General features: G+C 42.5%; 1 protein-coding gene across 5 annotated transcripts in view; it reads right to left on the reverse strand.

Moving 5' to 3' along the window:
- SLMAP (sarcolemma associated protein) overlaps positions 1–12,348 on the reverse strand; it is a 72,367-nt gene that overhangs the window by 31,246 nt on the left and 28,773 nt on the right. For 4 of the 5 annotated variants that reach the window (XM_072129018.1, XM_072129020.1, XM_072129016.1 and 1 more), the window contains exons 2-4: positions 11,829–11,976; positions 10,642–10,714; positions 144–180 (exon numbers count right to left, since the gene is read on the reverse strand). In XM_072129018.1, coding sequence (XP_071985119.1) covers positions 144–180; positions 10,642–10,714; positions 11,829–11,976 — 258 coding nt within the window. Of the gene's footprint in view, positions 1–143; positions 181–295; positions 391–10,641; positions 10,715–11,828; positions 11,977–12,348 lie in introns of those variants that run through there. The other variant, XM_072129019.1, reaches the window with a different exon arrangement.

Below are 12,348 nucleotides of genomic sequence, written 5' to 3' on the forward strand. Positions count from 1 at the left end.
ACCGGTACGGGCTCTATAGCGCACAAGACGCCAATTATACAGCACAATCCATACGTGATAAAGACGAGGGGGGGAATAGAGATCCCCCTGCAGGATAGACAAATTATTAAACACATCTACTAAGTAAAACGTGAAAGCCTTACCTTGTCGACAGGACTCGGTAACGGAGCTTGGATGACACTAAACATAAAGAAACAGAATGTAAACACAAAAAAAATAAAAGCCAAGGAGCAATAGTTCAAAAATCCTTCTCGCAGGCTCTGTAAATATTTAACTGGATTTGGTGGAAACTCACGTTGATTCTGAGAGGGAGCGGCAGCATGAGAAAGAAATTAACTCTGCCCTGGACTTGTCACCCTCCTCTATCTCAGGGCGGCTGGGTGCAGGCAGAGCCCGGCCAGTCCCTACACCCGATCCCCGCACTACTGTGCCGACTGCGGAGCGGGGCTATTAACTACTTCACCTCCCGCCTCGCAGAGGACACCTGCGCCTCAGCCCTCCAGTGCAGGATACAAATGGTTAAAGGTGTGGACTTTATTTTGAGGCACTCGATCTTTCAACAAGTCCTTTCATGCCGAGTTCAGAGATCGCTAAACTCTTATATAACAGCATTTTAGGATATTCCGCCATTAAAGGAACAGCTTTTCCCTACAGAACAGAGAGCCCGTCGCTTGTGTGCACAAGGCTACGTCACGTGGGAGAAAGGGTCACGGGTCCGATATGTCACGGAAGGGAGTGTATACATAATATACCAATATACCATCCCCCCCCCCCCCCTCCAAAAAAAAAATAAAATAAAATAAAAACCATTCCTGAAGTTGTAACTTTCCCCAGGAAACAAATATACCAGGAGATGTGCTAGAATTACAGTATTTTTCGCACTATAAGGCGCACCATCAATAAATGCCTGCTAAAATGTCTAGGTTCATATATAAGGTGCACCGGACTATAAGGCGCACCTGATTATAGGGATGACTGACCTGCAGGTGGCAGACCTGTGCACAGTTCAAGGCAGCTGTTGTCTGTAAGTACGGTTCATATATAAGGCCCACCGGACTATAAGGCACACCTTTGATTTCTGAGAAAATTTAAGGATTTTTTGTGCGCCTTTTAGTTAGAAAAATACTGTACTGCACACTAATACACACCTATCCGAAAACAGGACGACCCAAATTTTCCAATGCTGGGATAATCTCAGGGGAGGGTCGCAGCTATAAGGGGGGGGGGGGGCGTCCAGAGAGCCAGCAGGTCCTCTTTAAAAAGATTTTATTCTGGTTAAAATTAGCAACGTCCTATGCCAAGGATAGGTAGGGGTTCCTAGCACCCACATCGACAACTCCGTTGGATGTATAGTGGTCAAACTCTGCTACTGCAGATCATGTATTCGGACATATGGGACCTGTACAGACCAGTACATAGATTTGATGCAGCTATTAGCCCCCTTACTCCATTTACCCTTATGGGTGTAGTATAAACGCAACCTGAAGTGCGCCCCTTCTACTCCGACATCATCACCGAAAGCATTTCTAATCTTATATTTGTTCCATTCACGTGGAGGTACGAGTAGCAGACTAAGATTGGGCAAAGTGACCTCCGACAGAGAACCTCTACAGTATATAGGAGACTGCAGCTCTGCCAAACAATCCGAATACACACGACCCCTAGTTACAAACGGACCTCTGGATTTTGGAAATTTGCTGTACTTTAGCCTCTGCCTACAATAAACAGCTATAACAGTTATATAAGGTGTCTGCAAATAAGCTTTATTGTTAATCCGGGTTCTTATGACAATCCAACATTTTTAAAATCCAATTGTCAAAGACCAAAAAAAAATTTTTGTCTGGAGCTACAACTATAAAGTTTACAATTTCGACTTGCATACAAATTCAACTTGAGAACAAACCTGCAGAACCTGTCCTGTACATAACCCGGGACTGCCTGTACAGGAGGTCCACAAAGGACACCCGACTTACAGACAACCCCTAGATACAGACGGACCTCTCTGCCCTGTGTAACGTCTGGTGAAGCTCTCTGGATGTTACTTTAGTCCCAGGCTGCAATGATCAGCTGTGAGGCGTCCGTAATAAAGTTTTTTTAATTCTTGTTCCCATGAAAGCACAAATTTTTAAAAATGTGCTTTTGTCTGGAGATACAAATAATAAAACGTACCAGTCCCAACTTACAAACAAATTCAACTTGAAGGGATTTTCTCACTAAAGTTAGGACCTATCCACAGGATAGGACCTAAGCTGCTGATTGTTGGGGGTCTCCGTGATGGCCAGGAAGTGCAATATGTGCGACGCCATAGCTACATACACCATATATACTAATACACAGGGGGAAGTATCCGGACCGTACTACACCTCCGGCACAATAATCCTCCCTGTTCAGTGAAGCCAAGATCACGCTAAGAGGATTGGAAACTCATTTTATTTCGGGGCTCCTCGCCAGCAGCAAGTAAAAGGTAAAGGACGCTGCTGATTTATCTCGGTGGTAACCAGAGCTACGGACGGCTCAAAATTACTTCTCACATTAAGAAGGGGAAAAATTCCTGTATTCACATGGAGCTGTGTACATAACACTGCACAGAAATACAAAACCTGCACACGTCATGGAGGATGATCTGTGGGAAGCTGCGTGTTGTGCGCCAAATCTACTGACGCGGCTGCTGGGGCGTGTACTGCATGGAGGCTCCAGAAATTATAATGTCCCCAGCTCAAATCATCAGGTTCTACCCCACTAAACTACGAGCCCCCCAGGGATGACCCTTTCTAAAATGCCCTTTCTAGAAGTAACTCATTTATGCGAAATGTCAACCATTCACCTGCGAAAAAATTTCCTCCAAAGTCATGTAAAAAATGAGCATAGAAGAGGCATTTTTTGCCAAAGGCGAGTCAAGTTTAGAGGCTGAAGAGGGAGTTCCACTTCATACGCTTCACCTTTAGTTCTACAGGCAGTCCCCGGGTTACATACAAGATAGGGTCTGGAGGTTTGTTCTTAAGTTGAATTTGTATGTAAGTCGAAACTGTATATTTTATAATTGACGTTCTAGACAAATTTTTTTCTTTTGCCCCAGTGACAATTGGAGTTTCAAAATTTTTGCTGTAATTGGACCAAGAATTATCAATAAAGCTTCATTACAGACATCTTACAGCTGATCATTGCAGTCTGGAACTATGGTAAAGCATTTAGAGAGCTTCACCAGAGATCACAGTGGGCAGAGGGGTCTGTCTGTAACTATGGGTTGTCTGTAAGTCGGGTGTCCTTAAGTAGGGGACCGCCTGTATTGTACTTAAAAACATTGCATTAAAGGGGTTGGCAATTTTACCTCATGATTTTGTACTGTGTGTGTAGGTATGAGGGGCAGGATATGAGGTAATTTACCAATATACATCTAGTAATAGTTCTGCTCCGCTTTCCTGATAAAGTGAAGCCTCCTGTCTGTTACCTCATCAGCCGGACATTCCTGTCCATACAATGGCTGCAGATGGAGGGTCGTGTAATCTCTAACTGTACATGAACAATCGCCCTGCCAGGACCTTGATCTCATATTCATGACCATCATAAGGTGTATATGAAACTTGGGATGGATCACTTAATAATAGTCCCTAAACGTTTATTAAGTTAAGCCTCCTGTCACCTGTCAAATTTTTTGTCTTGAAAAGGATCAAAATATGGCTTTTTAAAGGGGGGGGGGGGGGAGATGTATTACATCAGAAGTTGGGTGGGAATATGAGTGGGTACTGGTGGTTATGGACGACATGGTACATTCTGTAGATAAGTATGGATGTCCAAATCCCAAAATTCGCACTATGATATTACCTTTGATATTAATGCCCTAAAACAAGGACTACGTTGTATCAACAATACAATATCTAACATTTATCATCTGCCCCACAGATAGGAACTTTTTTTTCCCCCATCAGACCTAGAAGTCACATCAAATTCTTCTCCGCCCTAAATCCCAAGGGAATAAAAGTTCCTGAATCATCCTCCTGCGCTGTCTCCTGCCAAAAAAACTAAAACTTGACAGTCCTCCAGACCGTGTGTGTAGTCGCTGTGTTCTTACACGCCTGTTAGCTCTGCTCCGAGACGTCCTGTGCCCTCTGTGGGGTCGTCTTATAGCTGCCATACATGACGGATCCACCATCCATTAAGCTTCCCTATTCCAAGGCTGGAATAGGGACTCCTCCCCCCCCCCCCCCACGAAAAGCAGAGCAGCAACGCCACTGCTCAACTGTGACTCCATTAAAAGGGTTTTCCAGGGATATTGATGACCTATCCTAAGAATAGGTGATCAATATCAGATTGGAATGGGGGATTGGGTGTCCGACACTGACCAATACCCCCCCCCCCCCCCCATGTCTGACTCTGAACTATGCAAATTATGTAGCTAGAAGAAAAAGTCTCCATTCACTGTGTAGTGGTCATAAAGGAGTATTGCAACTCCGCAACAATCTACCATCAATGTCACCCAGGGACACTTACTCATAGATCCAGGCACCGTGACTGTAGTTATCTTCTTATATTCGTTATCCATTTCTTATTTGCTTCTAAAATCAATGTTAAAAATTAAGCTAATGAGTGTGAAGGGCTCAGGAGATTGTTACCAGAGCCCATCTGAACAGTAACTTCACAGGTTGTTACTGGGTCTCTCCCCCCTACTTCCTCAGCACTTCCCCCTGATAACAAATATCAGTAGATAACCACAGTCACGGTGCCTGGATCTATGAGTGAGTGCCCCCAGATTATTAGTAGCTCACCGATACTCCGATTTGCCACTGATGACAAGCCATATGACCAATGTGGTCAATCGCTAGACTTTGCAGCAAGCAGTGTGCTTTCTGGCAGCCACAACTTGTTACAGTTCAGCATCTACAGGTATCTGTTCATCAAGACCCCCTACTGACAGTGACAGTAATGGTGACAATATCCACTATGGTTATACTCAACTATCTAATATATGTCAGATAGTGATGAGCCCCCACCAGAAGAGTCTAGTGTCACATACCACGCTAATATGATGTATATATGGACAGATTAAATTTAGATAATTTTTTGACCATGGTTCTAAAGGCAGTGGTGCACGATCTCTGAGATGAGCTAAGCCGCTTGCCTCAGGACTACTTACCCCTGAGGAAGTTGTCTAAGACGACGTTATGCATGGGGAGATCGTTACCCCCGTTTTCTCTCCCGCCTGTATGCCAGCCTATCAGGAGCACTTAGGACACCGACTTTTGGGTGATACTTGGATATATTTCATGACCCCCTCTTTTGGGGTGATTAGTACTTGCACTTTTAGGAATATTTTTGCAATACCTGACATGTTTGGCTTACTTTCTGGCAGTTTTCAGGACCCATCAGATACACTATGACCAATTAGTGACATAATATGTTTTTGATATTTGGTAATCCTCAATACATCTTCTTGGGAGGAATTGTGTTCACATTTCTTAGATGTTTTTATATCATATTATAGTCATATGTATCCCGTTCGGTATTGAATAAAGCTTATATGACTTTCTGTATACTGATTTGACAGAGCTTTTTATGGTGCTTACTTTTTTTTTTCTCTTGTGTTGTTTAGTTGATATTTTGCACCGGCTCATTTATATACTTTTTGGTTGTGCTGACCATCCTAAATCATATGGCTTGGCTCAGGGAGCGCCACCTGCAGCAAGATGGTGTGTGTGGGGGGGGGGGGAGGGGTAACATTCGGGACGCAGGCCCCTGGCTATAGAGCAGAATCTGACAGCTAAAAGTTGGGTCTCTTGACACCCAATGCCAGCAAAGAGAACCCAACAAAAAGAAGCCCTGAGATATTAGTTGTGGATGGGCCATGCTATACCTCCCCTCAGGCCGCACAGATTTTAGATTCATTGCAATCTAGAGGCTGCAAAGTTCTGTAAATGATAAACTGGCCATAGCTTTAAAAGCAATGTCACCCTATAGGTGAGCACAGGGCAGGGTGACGGACCCGGGGGTTATACAAATATGTATTTGACCGACCGGCAAGTCGACGCAAGCGCTAATCACTGCACGGATGTAATCATATGTATTATTTATTCATCTCTCTTTACTATACGGTAGATCTGTAAAAAAAATTAAAATTAAATTCTGCGAATGAAGAGGAGTCTACAAGACACACGCACAACATAAAAACTATATCAACAGCAGAAAACATACAACAGTCCACTAAGGGGCGCTACAGAGGTAAGACAAAGGTTTATGAATGGAATTTGCTCCATACGTCATCGGACCGCACCTACTGATCCTACAAGCGAGCGCTGCAGGAAGTCTCCACGTCTTGTAGGAGATAACAAGAACATACGCTATATACATAATATCCGGAGGTCATAGGATCGGGATTATCATAGTAACATATACAACATGAACCAGAATTTATAATGCGAGTGCATTGGATTCTGGAACACAAAAACTTTTTCCAGTTCTTCATTTCCCAGCTGTGAGATATAACTCGCTGCAGTCTGTATAGTAAATGACACGTCTCGCGTCCCTATAAACCTGGTTATTATAGGATGACAGGTCTGGCCATGTTTTATAGGCAGTAAGTTATGGAGGCTCCGAGAAAAGGAGGAGGAACTTGTCACACGCAGAATCCGTACACATCAGAAAAACAAAAACTGTAGTAACTAAAAACCGTACAGAGATGGAAAGAAACGAGTCACTGAGTTCACACAGTACATTATGGGAGTCGCAAGTTACCTACTGTACAATTCCTGTGCCTATAGGTGCTCGCCCGTCCTACCCAGTACACCGGTATAAAGCTTAGTTCATAGGTCTGAAGGTCACTTTCCCATAAACCCCGCTGTGATGGAGAACACAGATAAGAATCAGCTGACAGCGATCCTCGACACGGGTTTTGCATAGTTCCCTTTCACATCAATCAAAAACTGTACAAGCAGCAAATGATAAGATATCTCCAGGTAGAACAGCTATAAACCTGCTGGAGAGGAAAGTGCACAACAGGTGAGAGGGGATCTTCATGAGAACAACAATTTCCAGGGTCACGTTCATGTCTAACCCCATCACTAGAAGGGAACCTGTCATCAGTAATGTCATTTTTAGCTGCTGACAGGTTGCAATAGCCTATATTTAAAAAGAGACTGTCTGCATTCTAAACACTACCACTACTTTGTTAAACTTTATTTCACATTGCTTGGCATCGTGCTAGTAGCGTGTGGCGAGTCCCGGAGGAAGGGAACAGTCTCTGTCTCCTAGTGTATTCTTCCTCTCCTCCACACCATCCCTCTCCTACCGTCTCAATGGACATGATTGGAAGTGGGGAGAGAGCTAGACAAGTGTGGAGGAGAGGAGACAGACAACAGCCACTAATGCCCTCTCCCGCTGCTGGCAGGGAGCCAGGTAATGTGAAATAAAGTTTAATAAAGTAGTGGCATTATTTAAATAGGCATTTTTAATAGGCATAGCACAGGCTACTGGAACCTGACAGCAGCTAAAAGTTACATTCCTGGTGACAGATTCACTTTAAAGGAAATCTACCACCAAATTAATGCATTATAAACCAGGGAGACTTAGATATACCATATTTTTCGGACTATGAGGCGCACAAAAAATCCTTTGAATTTCTCAGAAATCAAAGGTGCGCCTTAATAGCCCAGTGCGCCTTGTATATGAACCATACTTGCAGACAACAGCTGCCTTGCACTGTGCACAGGTCTGCCACCTGCTGGTCATTCATCCTTATAATCCGGTGCACCTTATATATGAACCTAGATGTTTTAGAAGGCATTTATTGATGGTGCACATTATAATCCGGTGTGCCTTGTAGTCCGAAAAATAAGGTAGATCCAGGCACCATGACTGTGGTTATCTTTGTTATATTTGTTTTCCATGGGCTCCTTCCTTCATTCTAAAATAAAATGATACAAATGAGCCTCAAGGATGCTGGGGGCTTTACCAGAGCCCCTCAATGCTGTAGCTTTACAGGCTGTTATACTGTGATCTGGCAGAGGGAAAGGGAAGTTTTGAGCGAGCAAGTGGAGAGTGATAAAATGTAATAGCCCCTTTTATGCTTTAACTTCAAAGGCTCTGGTAACACCCCCAAAGCTCTTCTAACTTATTAGCATAATTTAAAAGTTGTTTTTAGAAGGAAAGGGGCCATGGACAATAAATATAAGTAGATTAACACAGTCACTGTGCCTGGATCTATGAGTAAGTGGGTTACCATACTTGATTGAGATGGTAGTGCAAAACAAGATTTATTTTGTTTTCTTTGCTTGGATCTCATCTATAGAAGGATTCGGGTAACAGAATATAACATATCGTGTACTAAACCTTAATAACACGCTCAAGTATACCCCAGAGCTGCAATCACAACCCACAGCCCACTTCTAGCCAATCACTGCTGAGTGAGTTGCTACCATGTCCACTGATTGGTTGCGAGGCCACTTCCTGTGTGACAAGATGGGAGAAGTAGAGCGCAATGGGATGGGAGCACTGAGGATCAGTGGGGTTAGTGTTGCTTCTTTTTTGTTGTACTCCACTATAAAGCCACTTTATAATAATTATTATCGCTGTATTACTGAGGTACAGGGAGTAATGAGAAGAACAGCATCTCCTATTCCTCCAATCACAAACAGTTGTACAAGACAGCTGCTCTGTGACTGATAGGAAACTATGGGCTCCTTGGTCAGCAATCTCAGATCCCTTTAATTAGTTAGCTGGCCCACCATCACCATTTTCATAGTGGAGGAATGGCCTCATAGTGGCCGAGCTTAGTACTGCAGCCGCTACTGAAAATATAGAGCCGTATGTGACATAGTATTGGGGCTCCTTTAAACCAATTCAACTATGGGGGTACAGAGGCACTGACCACCACTAACTTGATATTACCCTTTTTTTAAAGAAATAACCCAACACCTTCAAAGAAGCTTATCCAACAACAAGATTTTGCCTTCGCTACAGTATAGGGGATTCATCTGAGCAATGGGTGACAAACCAATTCCAAAAATGGGGATCCATAATACCCCCCCCCCCTCCATTGAAACGGAGATCCAACAGCCCCTGTTCAGTGATAGCTACATAGATTGAATTAAGCAACAACCAACAGAACGCTGTAATCTGCCATCTTGGTCTGCCCCATAGAGTTATACAGAGCAGAAGCCAAACCAAAAGAAAAAAAAACACCCAATACTAAACATGGCCGCCACCAAATCTATAAACAGGAACACTGAACAATGATCACTAGCAAAAACACCATGAGAACTTCAACACAAAAACTTTGTCCCAGTTTTCCTAATACATGCTGAGAACTTGAACTCACCCAAGTGTCGCTTCCTACATGGTAGAGGAAACCCCAAAATAGAAAATTCATTAGTGAATGAGTGACATGAAGAAGAGAGATTTCCGGCTTTATCCCAGTATGTAATGAGGGCCGATGACCTTTCTAGTGTCCTTGAACCCCCAGATTCTGACCCAGGGGTGACACGGCCATGAACACAATTTTATGAATTCCTACTGATAATGTGGATGATGCGGAGGACAGAAGAGGCAGGAAAAGAGGAAAATAAGATCATTAGGAGAGTAGGTGTCGAGCGCCATGTGCTGTTGTCCTCCTTACAATCTGTCAGTGCGGTTGCAGTTACCGTAGGACGTTTTGCCATTAAACACGGAGATCTGACGATTAAACCGCTACGCGACAAACATCTCAATATTCAATCCTGGGAGAGACTATTTATACATATTATTCAGCGACATAATTCAGCAACAAAACGCACATTCATACGAAGATGATGCGCGCGTGGACTGTTTAAAGAGGCGGCCGAAACAGCCTCTTCACATGCCCATTCGGAAACGCAAAAAAAAAAAACGTAAGTCCCGGATACCAAGAGACCAAAACAAAAAAAAAAACCTTATTTGACTTTGCGTTGCAGATAAAAAGTATCTTTTATTAAAAATAACTGAATGGTCTAAAAAAAATTTTTTTTCCCCAAAATGCAGAGAAACAGACACCAAATCATACAAGGGATTCAATCTAGAAATGAAGGAAAATATACATATGCAAATATGGACGAGTTTTGGACCTATACTTGGTCAGTTGTCAGACCAGGACAGATGATGGACCTAGTAGAGGTCCGGAACGCATCTCCATTTGCACATGTATATTTTTTGGTGCTAAATATCCTTCATTTCTAGGTTAAAGCCCTTGTAGGATTTTTGTGTATGGTTTTTTTTATGTATTTTACAAAAAATATGTTTAGACCATTCAGATATTTAGATTTATTTACTTTAAGATAATCTTAAAATTCGAATAAGTTTTTTTTTGTTTTGGTCTCTGATATAATATCTGGGACCTAAATCTTTTTTGCACTGATACCACCTGGGGAAGTCGCACTGTACCGGATCATCATAGGCTGCACTGGAAACAATGTTCAATGTGTTGCTTGGGGCTGTAGAGTTCCACAACCCAAAGAAGGTGAGCAGATACCATATGTAATTTGATAATTATTTTTTTTATATTCAAGTTACACTATATGGTTGTGCTCTCCATCTCTACCAATTTTTATCATTTTTACTTTGTACATTCAGGAAAAGCCTCATCCAAACGACCTGTTACATACATTATACATACATTACAGAGGACATCAAGCTACTCACTCTGACCGTCGTCTCGCCTCTAATCCGTCTGGCAAAAACAGCTTTACTGTGGACACTATACAACCATGGGTCACTATAGAAAAGAAAGAAAAAGTATTGACACGCATCATCTTGTATCATACAAAAGGCTTTACACCCCTCTTTATAGAAGAAGCTGCCATTACAATTTTGGGTTTATCAACTTGTGTGTTTACTGTTTCGTTATCGATCACATAACATTATGTAGCTCCTGCACAACACATGACATCAGTGGTGAGAATTATATAGAGCAGGTGCTGCCTCTGATATGATACCAGATGCTGACCCGTGTCCATTACACAACGTAGTAATGTAGTAACGTAGTAATGTAGTAACGTAGCTCACGTTACCTCCAAGTGGACACATGACAAACCATCACTTCTAAGCAAAGAGCAGAAACCTCCAGGGACAGCGAGTTATAGACACGCCGGCTCTGCCGTCCTCATTCTTACAAATCTTTACATTTGTAATAGATGGGTCTACAAGTGAGGCAACGTGACACCAATTGTAACCGACATTACCAATGGTGCGACTTGTTTTTGTTCGGAAAAAGTGAAAAATTGCTAGAAATAGGGAGCTTAATCAAACTGCAAGAAAATCCACATTATTATTGCACATATTTTGCACATGACAATCCGGAATCTGTGCCGATATCCAAAGGGATATTACTTTGGCTTACAATATGAAAATAAGGATTTGAAATTTTTTTTTTTAGGTAACAGGTGTTGTCTTTGGGAAGAAGGAAGTCATGTTTTTTAATCTACAGACAATTTCCTTAAAAGGAAATATGTCATGAAAACCCAGCAAAATAAACCAGGGACATTACTTATTGATCCAGGCACCGTGACTGTGGTAATCTTCTTATATTTGTTATCCATGACCTCCTTCCTTCGAATATCAACTTTTAAAATTATGCTAATGTACCCGAGGGGCCACCCTAAACTCTCTGTGTTATGGCTTTACAGGGTGATTCTCGCAACCCCCTGCTCCCTCAGCACTGAGCATTCAGCAGGGATTTGATTTTTGAAGGAAGGAGGCCATGGACAACAAATATAAGAAGATACCACAGACCCAGTAACTGGATCTATGAGTAAGTGTCCCTTTATCATCTACTTTTACTTATAGATGATGGAGGAAATCTACAGGTAATATTAATCAGCCTCACATACCTTTTCTGGTGTTTTCTGTTACATCAACCCCGAACTGAATGATGTCCCCCGATAGGATCTCGCATGGTGGGCTTTCCTCGGACCCTCGACTTAACCTCTGGCTGTTTATGAAGGTACCATTACTACTCTTAGTGTCTTGAAGGTAAAACTGTAAGAAAAGAAGAACAGATATTAAAATAAAGACAAACCAATGGCAGATAGTAAAGCAGATTATAACCGTCCCTCCTTTATATAGAATCTGTAAGCAGAAATGAGACAACACAGATAATAATGTAACAGTGGTCTTACTGCTGGGAAACCCACCGTGTCTGAAAGAAAGGGCTGCAATAACCTTTTGCAAACGTATCAAAAGTAATCAATAGACAAGGATAACCTGTAAAGCCACTTTAACATTGTACCTGCCGTACCGTAGCGCTGCTCACCCCCGCCCCCCTCGATATTGCCATGTATGGCGTACAGTGCCGTATTACAGGGAAAGATAGGACATGTCCTATCTTTCTCCCGGCTACGGGACGGTATG

This window comes from Engystomops pustulosus, chromosome 10 (genome assembly GCF_040894005.1).
Source record: "Engystomops pustulosus chromosome 10, aEngPut4.maternal, whole genome shotgun sequence".
Classification (NCBI taxonomy): domain Eukaryota; kingdom Metazoa; phylum Chordata; class Amphibia; order Anura; family Leptodactylidae; genus Engystomops; species Engystomops pustulosus.